Source organism: Notamacropus eugenii, chromosome 2, assembly GCF_028372415.1.
Source record: "Notamacropus eugenii isolate mMacEug1 chromosome 2, mMacEug1.pri_v2, whole genome shotgun sequence".
Classification (NCBI taxonomy): Eukaryota; Metazoa; Chordata; class Mammalia; order Diprotodontia; family Macropodidae; genus Notamacropus; species Notamacropus eugenii.
In genome coordinates this window covers 214360979-214381663 of record NC_092873.1, presented here as the reverse complement: position 1 = coordinate 214381663, position 20685 = coordinate 214360979, and the positions used below count along the sequence as shown (strand labels likewise).

Genomic DNA, 20685 nt, shown 5'->3' with positions numbered 1-20685 from the left:
AAAGAAAGGATTTTCATAGGAAAAAAGGATTTAGGGACCTTGGGAGGGTAGGGAGGACAGAGTGAGATCGTCACCACCAGGTGGCAGGTGGCAGTGATACCCATGCCCATTATGGTAACAAGGAGTCTTTAAATGGGACACCTGTATGATCTCCATCAAAATAGGACAAATGAAAGCTGATTTTTATAGTACAGGGTACAATTTGGGCACACAGACTGGATCTTCAAAATTAGTAACACTGCTTCCGTTCAGTCCCACTTGGTCTCGGTGGTGGCTTTTCAGTTGCCCGATGAATAAACATATATCTACTCACCCTGTAGCCAGTCACATGTGACTGGCCCAGTTCTATCTTGCTTATTCATGTTAACAGAGGTTGACAAATGCTATTAATGTTCTCTTCAGAGCCAATTTTCAATCAATTAGTCAACAAATGTCTTTTGAGTCTCCACTACGTTCAGGCTAAGCATTTGCTTGTCCTTTCACCTTTTCAGCTATAACCTCCTCGTTAAACCAGTTCCTCTGACTATCTCCCTGCTGACCCTGTTCCCTGTCTTATTTGCTCAAACCTGGTTAAGGAGAAGCCACCCATAGCAAGGTCCCCAGCAGTGAAGCTGGGCATGCTCAGTAAACAGGGCAGGTTTATTCACAAATGGAAAGCTCTTGTCCGCACTCTATCAGCTGGGACAGAGTCGAGGCAAGCAAAGCCCTCCCAGTGCTTTCTCCGATGCTAATTTTTGAGCCTGGAAATCTAAAGTAAAGCCCCAGAAGCAGCAGTAGCAATCTCATCCTATGCAGCAGCAGCAGCAGCAGCAGCAGCAGCCTGAAGAGACAGACAGCTAAAGAGACGACCCCTGTTTAGAGCTCTTGCAATGGACTCTGTCTCCTTTCCAGCCCTGGCCTGCTCTGGTAGCTTCCATAATGATGGAGAAAAGTGACAGACTTGTAGTTGCTACCCGGATGGAGCAGAGAGAGTCATTAGCCTCTTACGTCTAGTGAAAGAGTAACAGGGAAGAGGAGGGGCAGGAAAAAAAACTGTCCTGAGAGGATTCTTTGAGGAAATGGAATTATTTCTGCTTTCTTCTCTGCTTCTGATTTTGACACTCCCTGCCTATCGTGGAACTGAGAAAGATGGTCACAGTTGTAACCAGGCTGATCCATTGCTTTCACTTCAGGTAAGAGAAAGTAAGAATCCTTGTGTTTTCTTTCAGAAAAGATTTATTATTTCAGGAACTAACAAGGGCTAGGTTCTCTCAAGTGACTAAGGAAACGATTCTTATAAGGTTGTACGCAGTTGTACTCTCCAAGGAGAGCCAGGAACTTTAGAGAATCTTTCTGGCCAATGCTTTATTTTATTTGGGCAAGATACTGTCCCTGACTTTATAATACTTTTCCTAAAATCAGCTCTCATAATTCCCTTTAGGGAAGGGGTTAAAACTGCTTCTTAAGAACTTTGGGATACCAAAAACTGACTGAAAAGTCAGTTTCTGTGCTAGGGATAACCATTGTTTCTCTAGAAGAAGAAAGGAAACATTTTGGAGGTCGTTGAAATTAGTCGTAAACCCTTACTGCCATTGCCCCTCCATAAAGCACTTAATTGTTTTGGGCAAAGCTGTTCCTGTGCTATTGAACATCAAGTTTCATTTTCAGGTAGACTTGCTATAATGAATTTCACTCTTAAAACGCATGGGAAAAGAACTACCCAAGACTACTTATTAAAGAGCTTTCAGGAGGCAGAGATACCACGCTAGCTATGAGATTGTACAGGGTAATGGAAAAATAAGCACCTATCATTTTCCTTTAGATTGAGTAGGATTTAGTGTGAAATTTTTTTTTAAGGAAACAAAAGACACATTGAAAAATAGTCTGTTTCAAAAGGATACTTTTAAGTCAAAATTCTGGCTGTGATACATGTGGTTTCAAAATCTTAAAATACAAGTTTGTCTTGAATTGTATTTTTGGTGTTCATATAAACAGTGTAAAATATATGCATGTTTTATTTTATTATAACCCTTGTGCGTTAAACATTAAATTATCTTTTGAATCTATTTATTATTAATGCACACAGCTTTCTTGACTTCATTTGCACTTTCTACTGTACTATGTTAGTCATATTGGGTGGGTGGAGAGTTCATCTGTAATTTGTAATTCTTTGGAGATGACAGTTCAATAATTCAAAGCTATATAGCTTCACTGGGAGAATATTGGTATTTTTTAAAAATTGCACCTTTATTATAGGGAACAGCCAAGTATCCTTGAAAGCGCTATACAATTCCAAAATATAATATAGGCTGATCTTCATAAATCTAATCATTTCATTGAGTAGATTCACTGAAATATATTTTTTTGAAAAGGACACCTTTCTAAAAAGTAAGAGCAATGTTTTCACCAACCAAAAAGTTTTGCCATGATAATCAACCATTGGTTTTAACCAGTTGACGGTAGGAGGGGGCAGGGAACAGGTGCTATTCAAAGATCATTGTCTTCAGAATCAGAAGACAGGAATTTTAATTCTGATTCTGTCGCTAGGTATGAACTATGGACATCATTAACTTAACTGAGCTTTGGTTTCCTCATCTGAAACCTAGAATCACATATTTAAAGTAGAATGGGACCTTAAAACTCATTTTATATCTAAGGAAATCAATGTTCTTAAAGATTTAAGAATAATACAATTCTTTAATACAATTTTTACATTGCATTATTACATTAATACAATACAATAATACAATAATTAATACAATAATTTAAGATTTTCAAAACATTTTGCATACATTATCTCACTTGATCCTCACTACCACCTTGGGAGGGAAGTGCTGTTATTTTTCCCTTAAATGACTCATCCAAGATCAAGTTTCCATAGTCTCAGAAGTAATAATTGTACTACCCACCTGGCATGATTGGTTAGAAGAGAGTGTGTAAATGAAAGATAATGTATTTATCATTATGCATTTGACTTTTTCTAATTTATCTAGCCTAGAGAAGGGTAAAGGGAGGAAATAAACATTTATATGGCACCTACTATGTGTCAGTCACTGTTCTAATGATAAATTTAATACTTTTGAAAAAAGGTATTTTTGTGGATAGTAGTGCATGCTTTAGGCAACAAAAAGGAAGTTTTGATTTATCTTAAAATAAAATAAGAAAAACATTGAGGGAGAAGAGGAAAGATAAAAATCTACCACTACCTCTTCCCACTCCATCTGACTTTTAAGAATGCTAACCTGATTGAAGTAAAGGATCAGAATCAAAGTGGAGGGGTGGTGTGGGGACAAATTCTTTCAAAAAGAAAAAAGGTGAATTTTTAAACAGTTATCTAATAAATTTGTTGAACACATTTTATTTCTAGAGCAAGTTTCAAAAATCTCTATAGGCAAAATTTGAAAATAAGTCATAAAATTTACTTTCTGGAGGTCCCTAACATTCCTAATAAGTACCTGAGAGAGCATAGAATTTGGAATTTATAATCATAATATTGAAATTATATATATATGTGTATATATTTATGAAACAGAAGAAGTGAGAGTGAAGGTTTCACCAATCCTTGAAAGGGCCTAATTCAAAAACAAAAATTGCACTTAACCTAGGTTACCTAGAGGAAGCTAGGTGGATCAATGGATAAAGAGTCCTGGACCAGGAATCAGAAAGATCTGAGTTTAAATGAATTCTCACTCAGACACATACTAATTTTGTAACCTAGGCAAATCACTAACTTCTGTTTGCCTCAGTTTCCTCATCTGTAAAAAATATACGGATAACAATAGTGTCTTTGTTGTACAATTAAATGGTGTAGTATTTGTAAAGCGCTTTTCAAATCATAAAGTGTTATATCAGGGATATTATTTACTACTACTACCACTAGCAACAGTATTAGTATTATTAGTTATCAATCTTATACATTACAATGCAAGATAGTAAAGGGAAGAAAAATCAAACCTGAGGATCTTTGATAGAAATTCTTCACCTTAAAAACACTCATTCTAATTTATAAAATCTAAGCCAATTATTAGCATTGTTTCACATAGCAAATGAATGCATTAATGGATAGGAAACCCTACTACTCTTTCTGTGTTTTGCTACCCAATTTCTAATCATCCTTAGTCATTGTTCTGGGAGACTCTTTGAGAGAAAGTTTCTTACTCCTTTACTTTGATTGTATATACATTCAATTGCCCCAAAGTCTCTCCATCTATTCTCTTTTTTAGCTGACCCACTGCAAGATAAAAGCAGAGTAAAGAACTCCAATTGTCTATTGTAGCCTCTTGTGTACCTAACCAGACTGGGAACAGGTTTATACCACACTGACCACTTTCGCAGGGAATTAACATAAGAAAAGTGCCTAACCACCCTGAAAGACAGGGAAAAGGACTGTCACTAATAATTCTCTATTCCTCTGTAGAATGTTTTACTGTGAAAGAGATAAAGAATTGTCTTATGAGTTTCTAATTAGTTAACATCTACTTAGCAACTCTGAAATCATCCAGTCAAGGAATCTTCGAATGTTGGAATTCAAAAGGTCCATTAAAGATTAGCTAGTCAAATACTTTCCTTTTCTAGATAGATAAGGAATTGGAGACCCCAAATGCTTTGCCCAAGGTCACACAAATAAACAGAACTGGGATTCCCTCTGATTATACAAATCCACTGTTAATTTCCACTAGACTCGCGCCACACCACACATTGACCAATTGACAGTTGACCAATGGACAAAGCTAGTAAGTGGTATAGCTGCACTTTGAGCCAATAATATGATCATGGTAGTACCACACATTTGAAGCTGGATGGTGTATTAGAGGCCATCTAGTAACACCACATCCTCCCCACTCCCCAAATTTGAAGATAAAGAAAGAAACAAGCTGAAAAATTATGTCATTTGTCATACTGCCAGTAAGCCTTTAGAGGTAGGATTGGAGCCAGATCTCAGGATAGCACTCTACCCACTACGTAACCCTGCTTACAGTACTTTTTTTTTTCCTTTTCCAAGGAAGAGTTGAAATCTGGATAGATCCAAGTTATGATAGAGTCAGCCTCTCATTTCCCAGCTACATCATTCCATAGCAGAATATTGGAAGTAGAGGACGGAATTAGCCTGCTGCCACTTATCTCTAAAATCCTTTCCACTCCAAATAGACTAGACCAGGAGTCAGGAAGACCTGAGTTCAAATTCTATCTCAGATACTTACTAGCTAATTGTGTGACCTTGGGCAAGTCACTTAGTCTCTGCCTACCTCAATTTCTTCATCTATAAAATGGAGAAACTAACGGTGTCTACTTCTCAGGGTTGTTGTGAGGATTAAATGAGACAATATTTGTAAAGTCTTTGCAAACCTTAAAACACTATTTAAATTCTAGCTATTAGATTATTATTCATCTCAGTACAGTCAGCTAGGTGGTGCAGTGGATAGAGCAGCAGTGCAGGAGTCAAGAGGACCTGAGTTCAAATCTCACCTCAGACACTTGACACTCACTAGCTGTGTGAGCTTGGACAAGTCACTTAACCCCAGTTGCCTCATCCTGGGTCATCTCCAGTCATCCTGATGAATATCTGGTCACTGGATTCAGATGGCTCTGGAGGAGAAGTGAGGCTGGTGACCTGCACAGCCCTCCCTCACTTAAAACAAAGTCAAGTGCAAGTCATGTCATTACTTCTCTGATGGCATGGTCTTCTTCAGCAACGAAGGACGAACACACGCCTTTAACCTGAACACTCCTAAAACCTGTAAACCTATAAAATCTATAAACTTACAAAATCTAAAATCTATAAAACCTCCAACTTCCTGCCATATCATTTTCTTGCTATAAGTGGAATAATATTAATTCCTAAATGGAATTTGTTCACAGGGGAAGCCAAAATAATATATGTGGTTGGTTATGTATAAATATATCAGTGTGTATGTGAAATACATTTTATTCTAAATGGCTAAATTTAGTTGATCCAGAGTTGCCCTTTTACAATGGTTCTTTATTTTTTCTCTTGCATTTCTTTACTTTTAAAAATTAATATTGTTTGTTTCAACACCTTCATTTCCAGATATATCATTCCTCTTTCTCTACTCATGAGCAAACTCTCCTAACAAAAAATAAGAGGGAAAAAAGTAGTTCTGTAAAAGTACCAAACCTATCAAAACACTATGGCAGTGTATGTAACATTATATAACCATAGGCCCCCCTCTTTGCAAAGATTCTCCCTACCTTTTTCAAGCACAGTCAATCTGGGCAAAAACTTTTTCCTCATAGAAATAATTTTGAAAAATTAACAAAGTAGCTTCCTCCGGAGCAGAGGTTCTTAACTTTTTTGGTGTTATAGACCACTTTTGACAGTCTGATAAAGCTCATGGACCTCTTTTCAGAATAATATTTTTAAAATCATAAAATAAGATGCATAGGATTACAGAAAAATTATATTGAAATACTTCTATATGTGGGTATGTATACATGTAGATATATATATATTTTAGACAAGTTCACAGAACTTAAAGAGTTCCACCCTAAAAATATTCTGTACTTTTATAGCTATACATTTAACTAGTATTTTGTGACTTAGATTGATTAAATCATTTTCAAATAAGGTGCTCATATACTCTGATCTCAAGGTATCATGCTTGGTTTCTTTCCTTAGTTCTTGGCAGCATCTTGTCCCCAAAACTGCCCATGATTTTAAAAGATATAGATGTTTAATACATTGTTGTTCATCCTTCTTTCTCGAAGATGACCAAGGACATTAGGAGGGTGATGTCTTGACTTGCAAGTGAATGTCACACAAAGGGACTGAAAGTTTTTTGGATTTATTTTTTTGTTTTGGTTTTCATTTTTTTTTACAAAAACCGTTCAGACCTTGGGACCGACATGCTTAAGTCCTCCCCGTAGAAACTCAATACTGAATCTCAAATTCTGTAAGAAAATGACTACAATCTCATGAACTGTAATTTATCTCAGATGAAAGGTGTTATTAGGAAGCCCTAAAAGTTCTTTTGTTGAACACTACTTCTTGCTTTAGAATGGAAAAGGCCTTACCTCTGCATGCAGAGGACCTAAATTCAAATCTCATTTCTGATAGGATTGAACTCCCTACCCGTGTGACTTTGGGCAATTTGCTTAACCTCCCTGGACCTCAGTTTCCCCCTCTGTAAAACAAGGTGGCCCAGGCTAGATGGCCTCTGGAACCCTCTCCAAATATAGATCCAAGATCATGTGAAACCAATATAAACAGGCCTCATTCTATCAAAGTTGGAAGCTGAACAAGCCACTTCTAAACCCTTAGAATACAGGTCTGTATTGAGGTCTGGAACGAAGGATAAATACTCCAAGAATCCTTGAGAACTCAAGCCTTGGATCATTCTCAGTCTTTAAGAGTCTTGTTCTGGAATAAAGTTCAGAGTTAGGTGGTTTAGTGCTGGAACCAACATAGACTCAAGAGTCCTCTAGAATTGAGGTGGCCCAGAACCACAAGTATGCTGGTAAAATGTTTAATAGTCAATTCTCTGAAAATATGATACACTTTTAGATTTAACTTGCATTACTGACATTTTCTCCATCACTTTCTTAAGTCTAAATAATCAACAAAACAATCAAGCCTGGATTGTTAACATTTGTCCATTTCCAAAGTGTAAAATGATCACTCTGAAATTTTAACAATTGACTGGCTCCAGCGCACTTTTGCCCAGAACCCTTTCCTCCAGTTTTTTTGGGCTAAGTAGAATTTGGACTGATATAAGTCTGAGAGGAGCAAAGCAAAAGATGCCAAAGAATTCTTTTAAGGAAATTCTGCAGAATGGAGCAAGGTCGAACTTGATTCACTATATACCTTGCAGTACAGATATTTAAATTGGAGGCTTAGGCAGGGAATGGAATACAAATTAGCCTCCTTATTACATTTCTTCCAACAGATATTTAATGTACCCATTTCCTCTTCAACATTCTGGTTTTAAAACTGGATGTATTTTAGGTATATTAAACCCTGAACTCTATTAAACTAGTTCTCATTATACTAGTCAGTTTTTGTCTGTGGATTGTTGAGTCAATCAGTTAAAATAAACTATTGATGAAAAATGAGTAGACATTCTATTTTGAGTGTTTGCTTCAGGGTGACATGTTATCTGGTAAGAGTCTCAAGTAATATTCAGTCTTGTACAGGATACCTGATTATTTTTTTAGGTGTAGGAACCCTCTGGAACAAACTCCCAACTAAAACAAAAGTCACTGCTGCCTAGTCAATTACTAGTATAATTATCATGATTATTAACATGTATGTAAATAATGTTATAAACCTTTAAAGCCCAAATAAATGGCTGCTATTATTATTACTAACGATCTCTCCAACCATTGCATCCTAAATTGTCACAAGTCTCACCATCTAATTTGCTCCTAAGCCCTAGAGATTCCCGGGCATTATCATGTGACCCACTAATATCCATAAGAACCCTGGGCCTTTTTATCTTCTCTGCAGCTGAACTCTCTTCTTCTCTGTTGTAGATCTTCAGAGTTGTTCATCTCTACCACTTTTCTCTCTAGAACCCCCAAACTAGTTTGTGTTCATTTGAGCAGATTGTCTTTGCTTTGGATTTCTGACTTGGTTCAAATCTCAGCTAAAGTCCTATCTTCTTCAAGAAGACTTCCCTCCGCTTTCCCCCAAGATGGCACCGAAGGCGAAGAAGGAAGCTGTTGTCCCCCCAAGACAGAAGCCAAGTCCAAGGCCTTGAAGGCCAAGAAAGTGGTGTTGAAGGATGTCCATAGCCACAAAAAGAAGAAGATCCAAACATCCCCCACCTTCTAGCAACCCAAGACACTAAGACTAAGAAGGCAGCCCAAATACCCTCGGAAAAGTGCCCCTTGGAGAAACAAGCTTGATCACTACGCCATCATTAAGTTTCCCTTGACCTCTGAGTCTGCTATGAAGAAGATTGAGGACAACAACACCCTAGTTTTCATCGCAGATGTCAAGGCCAACAAGCATCAGATCAAGCAGGCAGTAAAGAAGCTGTATGACATTGATGTGGCCAAGGTCAACAACAGTGATCCAACCTGATGGAGAGAAGAAAGCTTATGTCCATCTTGCTCCAGACTATGATGCTTTGGATGTTGCCAACAAAATTGGAATCATCTAAATTGTGTCCAGCTGTCTCACTGCACCTACAATAAAAAGTTTTCCCCGAAAAAAAAAAAAACTTTCCTCCTCAATCTTGGTGCCTTGACTTTATCAAGAGTTTGTCCTTTATATGTCTTTCTTGTACATAGTTATTTGAACATTGTTTCCCCCATTAGACTGTGAGTTTCTTGAGAACTTTTTAAAAAAAATATTCATTTACTTATTTTTAGTTTTCAACATTCACTTTAATGGGATTTTGAGTTCTGAATTTCCCCCCTCCCCAAGAAGGTATGCAATCTGATATAGGCTACATATGTACATTCATATTAAAAATATTTCCACATGAGTGATGTTGTGAAAGAAGAATCAGAACAGAAGGGAAAAACCACAAGAAAGAAAAAAAAGAGACAGAGAAAACAGTATGCTTCGATTTGCAGACTCTAGTTCTTTCTCTGGATGTGGGTAGCATTTTCCATCCTGAGTCTTTTAGAATTGTATTAGATCCTTGCATTGCTGAGAAGAGCTAAGTCTATCAAAGTTGATCATTGAACAAAGTGGCTGTTACTGTGTACAATGTTCTCCTGTTTTTGCTCACTTCACTCAGCATCAGTTTATATAAATCCTTTTAGGTTTTTCTGAAGTCCACCTGTTCATCATTTCTTGTAGCACAGTAGCATTCCATTACATTCATATACCACAACTTATTCAGCCATTCCCCTATTGATGTGGCATTCTTGGCCACCACAGAAAGAGTTCCTATGAATATTTTTGTACATGTGGGTCCTTTTTCTTTTTTTATGATCTCTTTGGGATACTGACCTAGTAGTGATGCTGCTGGATCAAAGGGCATGCTCAGGGTGTGCCCTTTGGACATAGTTCCAAATTGAAGAGCAGGGACTGTCTTTTGCCTCTTTGTATCCTCACACATTAGCACAATGCCTGGCATGTTGTTGGTGCTTGTTGATTTGATCAGTTGACATCTCTTGTCTATTTACACCACTATCACAAAGTAGAAGCTTAAATCCTTTAAAAAATTAATTTGTTAATAATAGGAACAGTTCATATTTATGTAGAATTCCATCATTTTAAAAATGAGAATGGTAATAGTATGTCCTTTTTAGAGATGAGGAAACTAGGACTTTGAGAGGTAAAAGCAACTCGCCTTGCATCAAAACAAACTAGCTAAGCTACTATGCCAACATGCTTTGGAGGGTCCAGGAAATGGTAAAGGGTGACTCATGGCTGCCATTACTACAGCCATCACTTTATACTGTATGCTTGCCCTGTTGACAGTGTATAAGTTGCTCTTGTAAATGAAGGACAATATTTTTGACTTATCATATATCACTCAATAAGTACTTATTAAATGCCTACTATTCATCAAGCACCATGCCAGACCTCAGAGACAGAAGAACAAAAATAAAAGCAGTACAAAAAAACCTGGTGTTTCACAGAAGAACTTTTAGGGATTCCTAGCAGCAACTTTCATCTGCAATAAATCCCAGTTCACGAGTTTGGAGTCATTTTCCTATGGAATTTGAGACTCAGCATTGAGTTATGATGGGGAAGACATAAGCATGTCAGTCCTGAGGCCTGAAAGATCTTTGTCAAACAAACAAAATAAACCCTTTCAAACTCCTTTCATGACATTCACTTGTAAGCCAAGACACCACCCAGCTGAGGTCATTGGTCTCCTTCAAGAAAGAAGGATGAACAGTCACAATAGATCAGTATATCAAACGTCTACATCTTTTACCTGTATGTCCACATACCAGTAAATGCAAAATATCTAGAAAATAAATACAAAGTCATTTCTAGTGGGGGAGAGGCACCTGCAACGCGGGAACTGGGAGAGTCTTAAAGGTGTTTTGAAGGAAGTTACAGCTTCCAAGAGGCAGAGGGAGGGAAGGAGGATATTGGAGGCATAGGGCAAAGAACCATAAACCAGGAGACAATTAATAATGATAAGAGAGTTTACATAATGCTTGCTATATTCCAGAAACTATGCTAAACAATTTACAATGACTATCTTTTTGGAATGTCATGGGGAATAGTAAAGAGGCCTGTTTGACGAAATCGCAAATTATTTGGGACAAGCCCCAATTTTATTAAGGTTTTCTTTTGCAATAACAATGGTCATACTGCGTACATCTCTGACTCTAGGCCAACTTAAAACACTTTAACTTTGGTCAGAGCTCACTTCCCCATCTTTAGTTAGCAGATAGATTTTGTACCACACACAACTCTCTTGTTGCTCCTCTTTTGTTGTGTTTTCAAATCTATGTCTTTTTAAGCATGGATATTACTCCAAGGGAATGTATAAGAGTTATAGCTCTTGAATAGTACATTATAAGAAGAATAATGATAATAATAGCTAGCATTTAAAGATTTGTTTGCAAAGAACTTCACAAATCTCATAACAATTGTATGAGTTGGGTGCTGTGATTATGCCCATTTCATAGTTGAAAAACCTGAGGCCATCACGTTAAGTGATTTGCCCAGAGTCATACTGGTAGTAAGCTTGAATTTGAACTCAGCTCTTCCTGACTCCAGGTTCAGTACTCTTATCTCCTGTACCACCTAGCTGCCTACATACTGTAATAGCAATTGATTTAGGTAAGTGAACCGTTTCAGTGATTATTTAGGTCTGCAACAAAACTGCGTACTTTTAGCAAAATGGAAAAGCAAATTTTGGTTGAAAATGGAAAACAATTGACAAACTGTTTAGACCAATGTTTCCTCAGAAAACAAGTAAAGGCCTTCAAAGGGACCTGAAAGGAAGGGGTTGCTATTAATTCTTCTATAGTGTAATTCACATTGGAAGAATGATGAGAAGATCAGATGAAGGAGAAGGAGAAGGAGGAGGAAGAGAAGAAGAAGAAGAAGAAGAAGAAGAAGAAGAAGAAGAAGAAGAAGAAGAAGAAGAGGAAGAGGAAGAAGAAGAAGAAGCGGCTAACTGATGGAATTCAAAATTGATGGAACATTGAAGTTTGGAAAGGACAAATTTTAGTAATTAAACTCATTTTTTCATTCAAGATTATAGAAAACTTTGTCAGAAGAAGTCCAGGTGAGCCTGTAAGACTTACTGAGGATCTTCATCAGACAATAAAATATTAACCAAAAAAGTCTTGTGGATTTTTAAATATCAATGGGCAAAAAAAAAATGTCAGTGGGCCTGGAAGATTTATTCTCATTGAGGAAATGATACACTTTGGTAAGTTTATTGGTACATTGAAAAGCAGAATTGTTTTAGAATTATAAAATTTCCCAAATGGAGATGGAGGCTACAACATGACTTTGCATCATAACATGTCACAAAAAAGTTAGAAGCTTGGCCAAGAGATAGAGATAAAAGTGTTTCAATGTCCTATCAATGACCAGATTTAAACCCTATTGAAACCTATTGGCTAATTGCCCAACTGATAAATGGTCAAAGGAAATGAATAGGCAGCTTTCAGAGGAAGGAATCTAAGGTATCAATGTTTTGGTTGTTTTTCCCAGTTTTTTCCAACTCTTTGTGACTCCTTTTAAGGTTTTCTTGACAAAGATAGTAAAGTGGTTTGCCATTTCATTCTCTGATTCATTTTATAGATGAGGAAATTGAGGCAAACAGGGTTAAGTGCCTGAGGCCAGATTTGAACTCAGGAAGATGAGTCTTCCTGACTCCAGACCTGGTTCTATCCATTGTCCTGCCTAGCTGCCCAAGCTATCAATAGCCATGTGAAAAAATGCTCTAAATCATTAATAGAGAAAAGCAAATTGAAGCAACTCTTATGTTCTACCTCACAGTCATCAGATAGGCAAAACTGAACAAAAAAGAAAAATGACAAATGCTGAAGAAACTTTAGAAAAACAGGTACATTATTTCATAGTTGGTATAGCTATGAGGTGATTTAGCTAGTCTATAAAGCAATATGGAAATATACCCCCTCCAAAAATATTAAACTTTGCATACCCTTTGACTCAGTGGTGTTGCTACTAGGTTTATACTCCAAAGTACAATCAAAGGAAAAGGAAAAAAGACTTACATGTATAAAAAATATTTATAGCAGTACTTGTGCTGGCAAGGAATTGGCTGAACAAGGTAAAGCATGTGTATATGATGTAATAATATCGTGCTATAATAAGCAGTGAAAGGAGCAGTTTCAGAGAAACCTATGGAAGACTCATATCAACTGACACAGAGTGAAGCAAGTAGAACCAGTAGGACAATTTATACAATGACAACAATATTGTAAAGACAACTTTGAAAGATAGCAACTCTGATCAATACAATGACCAAACACAGTTCTAGAGGACTCATTATTAAACATGCTACCTAGGTTCTGATAGAGAGCTGGTGGTCTCAAAATACAAATTGAAACTTTTTTTAAAAAACGTGGTCATCTATACATGTTTGTAATATGGGTTTCATCTTCATGCTTTCTCAAAGGGGTGGGAGAGGCAGGAGGAATTGAAGATGAATCTTCATTTGAAAATAAAATTTAATTTTAAAAATATCTATGGGCTATAATTAAGGCTAGACCTGAAAAATAAATCATCAAAGATACATTTAATATTTAATATTATAAGTAGTTTCATAATAAGGAATTAAAGAATGTTTCAGTCTTGTGAAGTCAATGCCAAATAGAGGGAAAGAGGTAATTGTAGCTAAAAGAGATCATATTGCATGTTTTTCTTTATTAATTTTTTTTTTAGTTTTCAACATTCACTTCTATAAGATTTTGAGTTTCAAATTTTCTCCCCCTTCCTCTTCTTCCCCTCTCCAAGACAGCAGGTAATCTGATATAGGCTCCACTTATGCATTCCTGTTAAACATATTTTCACATTAGTCATAATGTAAAGAATTAGAAGTAATGGGAGGAGCCATGAGAAAGAAGAAACAAAACAAAACAACAAAAGAAAAGGAGAGCAAATAGTATGCTTCCATCTGCATTCAGACTCCAAAGTTCTTTTCATGGATGTGGATAGCATTTTCCAGTGTAAGTCTTTTGGAGCTGTCTTATTAGATCCTTGCATTGCTGAGAAGATTTAAGTCTATCATAGTTGACCATCACACATTGTGTTTGTTACTGTGTACAACATTCTCCTGTCTCTGCTCACTTCACTCAGCATCAGTTCATACAAGTCTTTCCAGGTTTTTCTAAAGTCTGCTTGCTCATCATTTCTTATAGAACAGGAGTATTCCATTACATTCATATACCATAACTTATACGGCCATTCCTCTATTGATAGACATTCCCTCAATTTCCAATTCTTTGTTACCACAAAAAGAGCTCCTATAAATATTTTTTTACATGTGGGTCCTTTTCCCACTTTTATGATCTCTTTGGGATACTGACCTAGAAGTGGTATTGCTGGGTCAAAGAGTATGCACAGTTTTACAGCCTTTGGGGCAAAATTCCAAATTGCTTTCCAGAATGGCTGGATCAGTTCACAACTCCACCAACAATGCATTAGTGTTCCAATTTTGCATGTTGTTTTTTCTGAAGAGGTAATAAGTTGTTAGGTTTACTGTATAAATCAATAAATCTAAGTATCATGCTTTACCCTAAATAATTCACACAATTGTAGACTGTGTAAAGGACCGTAATATAGATGTTGGTCTGCCTTGAATGGAATTTAGACTAGAATTTAAATGGAAGATCCTTAAGACTCCATTAGTGAGGTAAAAGAGAGGGATTGTTTGCCTAGAACTTTGATACAACAATGGGCAATTTCATCTAATGGAGAGTTTTAAGGAAAAAAGAAATGTGACATGATTTTATGCCATCAACCATGCTGAAATTCAGGTTGTATTCTTTGATTTATTCAGCAATGGAATGTAATTTAAAAAAAAAAACTGTGCTCGAGGTAAAATGTTCTGACTTAGTTAAGGAAGCTGGCAGATTGGGAGAAATGAGATTGTCTCCTATGGTGAATTTGATCAGAATAATGTTAGCTGTCTGTGACCTTTATTACAATTACCAGCCAGCTGATGTCTGTCTGTCTGCTGTGATTGTAATACTCAAACACATTTAGATCAGATAGCTTTTCTTATTTTCTCCTCCATTGGAGCCCCATGGGATTTGGTGTCAAGGTGGGGAGAGAAAGATTTGAATCTTGAAATCCTTATTCAGCTTCTTTGTAACCAGTTCAAATGTACATGTGCTTCTTATAAAATGGCTACAAGGCCAGCGGATCTTCCTTCCTTCTGACTTTTTTTTCTCCCCTTTGCCTTACATAGCTGTTTTTTCTGAAGCTCTTCCTCTTTCCTTTGCAGGGAAAAAATAGGCATTTGTTTTAGGTATTTTTTAAACAATGTAAAGCCCTTATTTTGTTCAAGCTTTTGTTTCTTCCCCTTTCTTACAGCAGCGTGCTGCATGGGTATGTTTATTTTCTTTCTGTCAATTGTTACTGGTAACATTCTGCAGCCAAGTTTTGTCAGAAAACAATTTAGGCAGAAAAAAAATTTTAACAAGAGAGAAATAGTTCATGCTAAAGAAACAAATGTTTTAGCAATTAATAGAGTAACCTCCACACTTCTAAGCAAAACAAAGAAACTTTCTAATATAGTGTTGTTTATAAAGGACAGCATTTTTGTTACAGTTTTATGTCTGAGTGTTTTTTATTCTTCGGGAACTTAAAAAAATAGTTACAATTGCACAAGTAAAGCTTAGATTTGGGCTTTCCAAAGCCAAAAATATAAGAGAAGAAACTCTATATGAAGTTTCATAGTTGTTTCTCCAGGCTTTGAAAGAACTGTCTCAGCTGTAATTACGCTGACATGCTTTTATCCAGCCAAATATCCATCAAGCTCTCAAAACTATATGAAACCATATTATACAAGTAAATCTTCCTGGTGATTACCAACATGAAATACAAAATAAGAGATCTGTCAAGAGGCTTAACAAGAATAATATTCCCAAACATGGAGGAATTCACTTAGTATGAAGTTGATAAATGCAAGTTTCGATTCAGCTGCCTTCAGTGAAACGACCAGAGTTTAGAATTAAGATGTTTAGAAACTAAGGCATGCAAATGTATCCTTCAAATCTATATCTAGTAGAGATAAAGACCATTTGTTATTGTTTCATGTTCCTGAACCACTATACCTCACCTGCTGTCTCCTCAAATGTAGAGCCTGTGGCCCAACTGCTTTATTATTTTATTTTTTGGCTTTATTCCTATTTATTTCTATGTATTAAGTATTAGAAGTAATCCTATCAAAAGGTTATTGAAATTGACATTTAATAAGAGAAGGAAGAAAGGAGGCATGGAAGACCCCAATACTAAAAGAGGATTAAAGTTAATTAGACAAGTTATTTTCATTGATATTTTAAGCACAGCCAATGAGACACTAGGTAAGGAAAAGGATAAATTATGATACCATGGTGGTCCTGTTTGGACACATTGATTCATCTGGAAGAATTAATTGAAACAGGAAAAAAAATTTAAAGATAACATCCTTGATTGCTTAACTCATCTTTTTATCCCCTCATTTAATTCAACAAACATTTATTCATATTATTGTGAATAGAACACTTTGCTAAACACTTGCACTCAGAGTTCAGTCTAGTATGGAGATGTTGTTAAGTCATTTGAGCCATCTTCCTATTCTTTGTAACCCCCATTTGGGGTTTTCTGGGTAAAGGGTACATAGTGGTTTGACATTTCCTTCTCCTGCTCATTTGACAGATGAAGAAACTGAAGCAAACAGGGTTAAGTGACTTTCTCAAGGTCACACAGGAAGTGTCTGAGGACACATTTGAACTCAGGTCTCCCTGACTCCGGGCCAAGCTTTCTATCTACTGCACCACCTAGCTGCTCTAGTATGAGTATAGGACAGATAAATATAGTAATAATTAATACATTGATTAGTGCCTAAAAATATGTAAACAAAGAAGACTTGGTTCTAATTAGAAGAGAGAAATTTGTTGCGTTGAGTTGAATTGCTCTGTAGGGAAATCTGATTCCAAAATGCTACCCATCCATTCAGCCAGTTGATCTTGGAGAAAAAGAAGATTTAGAATTGTTCAGAGATTGTAGCTTATTCAATTCTACAAGTTTTTCTTGTGCAAGACATTGGGCTAGGAGCTACGTATACAAAGATCAAAAATAGAAATAATTCTTTTTCTTGGTGAGTTCACATTCTTTGATGGAGATGTCAAGGACATATAAATAAACTGCTTTGCATATATTTTGTATTTTGGGGTGAAGAGGGAGAGCACAAAGAAACAGGATAAATCAGGGAAGGCCTTAAATAGAAAGTGGAACCTGAGCTGACTATGTAAGAAAGTTAGAAGAATTTCAAGAAGGGGAGCTTTCCAGGCATGGACTACAGTCATTGAGGTAGCAAATGAAATGTCATAGAAAGGAAATAGAAAATAGGTCTGTTGGACACATCTTTGAGAGAAAGTCATGGGGAATATATCTGGAAAGGTAAAAGAGAGCTAGTTTATGAAGGATTTAAAATGCCAAAAGACTTTATATTCTAGCTTAGAAGCCATAGGAAACCTCAGATGACCTTTAGGTCTTGTAGTACAATCCCTTCCATTTATAAATTAGAGAACTGAGACCCAGAGGTGAAATGATTTGCCCAGGGTCACAGAGGTAGTACATGGCAGCGTGTTGGGATTTGGATCAAGGTCTTAATTCTAAATTTAGCATTTTTCTCATGGTACCATGCTGTTTCTTGCGCTCAGGAGTGACAGTGCCAGACTTGTGCTTTAGGAAGGTTATTATGGTACTTGTATGAAAAATTGATTGGAGAGAGGGGTGACTATGAGCAGTGAGACATGTTAAAAGGATATTGTAGGAATCTAGTGAGAGGTGATGAGAACTTGAAGAAGAGAATGATTGAGAGAGAGCTAGGACCCACAATGCATATTGATCAATTGGCTGTGAGAAGTGAGAGAGAATGAGGTTGTAATCCTGGGGTAGGGCATGAGTTCTGTTTTGGACATGTTACATTTAAAATACCTACCTGGATATATAGGTAGAGAGGTTTAGCAGGCAGATAGTGATGCTGAAATGGAGTTTCAGGAAAGATGAGGAAAGATGAGGTTTGGATGCCTAAAGCTAGGAGTCATTTTATAGAGATGTCAGAAATAACAGTAAATAGCATTTATATAGTGCTCTAAGATTTTCAAATGACAGGTCTTACCTTATTTGATCCTTATAATGGCCATGTGAAGCTGGTATTATCATTATCCTAATTTTATAGGTGGAAGAACTAAGGAAGAAAAAAGTTGAGTGATTTGTCCAAGGTCAAATAGTAAGTTCATTTGAACTTGGACCTTCTTTTCTTCAGGACTAGCTCTTTATCCAGTGTGCCACCTAAACCTACGGGAACTGATAAAAACACCAAAGGAGGGTACAGAAAGAGAAGAAGAGGACCCGGGATGAGCCTGGGGTATTGGCATAATTAGGATTGGGGAAGGGATGATCCCACAAAAGAGAACAAGGAGTAATGAAGCATGTGTTAGGAGAACCTGGAGAGAGCAATGTGAGAGCAGAGAGAGAAAATAGTAACCAGGAGAGAGGATGGACATTAAGGTCAAGCTACAAGATAGGGCAAGAAGGATGAAGACTGGACAAAGGTTAGTGGAGTTGGCAATTAGAAGATCATTGGTGAGAATGAACACCCTATTGCAAAGAATGAGATTAGAGTAGGAGGTAAAGAAGAGGAAAGGAGATTTTCTTTTTCATTTTAATGGTTACCTTTTATTTTTAAATCACCTTCATTTTCCAAGGTATTCCTCTCCATTATCTCATATAGTCATCTCTTAAAGAAAAAGAAAGGGGGAGGGAAAATTAACCAACAGATAGGCCAGATCCTACAGCATATACAGTTACATATGCCAATATCTACAAAGAAAGGAAAGGAAATAAGCATTGATTAAACATCTAACGTGTGCCAGCTCTGTGCTAAAGTACTTTCCTAGTATTATCTCCTTTGATTCATATAAGAACCCTAAGGGTTAGATGTTCTCATTAAGGAAATAGACAAAGGTTAAGTGATTTGCCTACAGTCATACAGCTAGGCTGGATTCAAACCTTAACCACTGTGCCACCTAGTTACAAGGAAAGGAAGGAAGTGCATTCTCATAGTAGAGTAGTAGGTTTTTACTAAAGGTCTGGCTGTTAAAGGGAGAAGCAACACATAGAATAATAGACTGAGGAGTAAGCAGGGTCAAATAGAGGGATCTGAGGCTTTAGGGGGGAGGGGGATTCAGAATGGGGCAGATTTGGGTGTGTTTGTAGTGACCAGGGAATGAATCAATCAGTGAATATACATATGTATGTATAAGGACATTTCTGTGCACGAGCATGTTCGTGTGCAGGTGCGTGTGCATGTGTTTGGGGGGGGGCAGAGGGAGGGAGGTGGAGGGAGGGTCACATAAGCATGTAAGTCTTATTCTGGTCTTCCTGATTCCAAGTCCAACACTCTAGCCACCATAAATCAGTGCCTTTTCTAACGCTATTGACTATCTTGGTGAAATAATAGGGCATGTTGGAACCTACATAAAGTATTTTAAAAGACTTATTTGAGGTACAATTTGAATAATACAAGCATAAGTTTAATATAGTGTACCCACAAAACCAGATCAAAGTACGTAGTATTCCCAAGGCAATGATACATTTTGATCACTGAATTATATTATTTATTCACAGTAAAACAAACAACAGTTCTTATGATACAGATGATTTGTCAATTTTCAGAAAGCCAATTAAAGACTCTCCATAAAAAGCCTATGTTGATTTTTTAAATTATAGAAATACTTTTTGATTAATTCCCTCTTGGTAGACTATGAAAAATTAGCCTCAATTTAGAAGTTTGCAATTTTGCATTTGGATATTTATGGGACATTATTTTAGTCAATTCTAATAGGCTATAACTCTCCTTTAAAGGCTGTGCTCAGTCATTAGCGGTAAACCTGGGCTTAGATGTCTGCAATCTTGAATCCCAACCTAGCAATCATTCCAAAGTACCGTATTTCCTACAGCATGATTTCCAGGACATTTTCATTTTAAATTACAGATGAGACTTTATGTGTAAATTCGGAGTGGAAATATTAATGAGTAGGATGAGAATAGTCTATCCACTGAGCAGAAGGAACAGTTTTAGGCTTTTCCTAGTTAAGTGGAACTATGGATTTGATGAACTGCTCATTTGATCACTTTCTGGAATGAACTCTTAAGTGCCTGCTTCTACATCATAAATGTGTTTTTCTATTATTAATTATACTTAATTAGCACATTAGGTTTGTGATTATTAATATTAAAATATTAGAAATGGTAAAGAGGGTCCTAATTTTCGTTAGCTAGTATTGTGTGGATAATAATTTGGATCATTATTCATCAAAGTAACACTAGATGGCGTTTGGGAACAACAGAGAGGAGGACATTCCTTGGAAATAAAGTAGTGAGTTTTTTTTAATTTGATAAATTATAATAAAGAAAGAATATTCTCCCCTGAGTGAATCACTGGAAGCTTCTCTATCTTTCTGCCCAAATTTAAGAAACAACTTTTCTTTGATTCAAATCTCAAAGCCAGGTGAGAGAATCTATGTGAAATGAAGATTTTAGCTTTAGTGTTTCAGTGATCCTCTGATAAATTC

General features: G+C 36.6%; 1 protein-coding gene and 1 pseudogene across 4 annotated transcripts in view; both read left to right on the top strand.

Moving 5' to 3' along the window:
* The first annotated feature begins 670 nt into the window (after positions 1–670).
* Positions 671–20685, top strand: part of ARHGAP18 (Rho GTPase activating protein 18) — a 235078-nt gene continuing 215063 nt past the window's right edge. For 3 of the 4 annotated variants that reach the window (XM_072643300.1, XM_072643301.1, XM_072643299.1), the window contains exon 1: positions 694–1172. Coding sequence is in view for 1 of the 4 variants with exons in the window: in XM_072643298.1 (XP_072499399.1) it covers positions 1129–1172 (44 nt within the window). In the remaining 3 variants the exon portion in view is untranslated. Of the gene's footprint in view, positions 1173–20685 lie in introns of all 4 variants that reach the window. The other variant, XM_072643298.1, reaches the window with a different exon arrangement.
* LOC140526782 (large ribosomal subunit protein uL23-like) lies at positions 1185–19376 on the top strand (annotated as a pseudogene).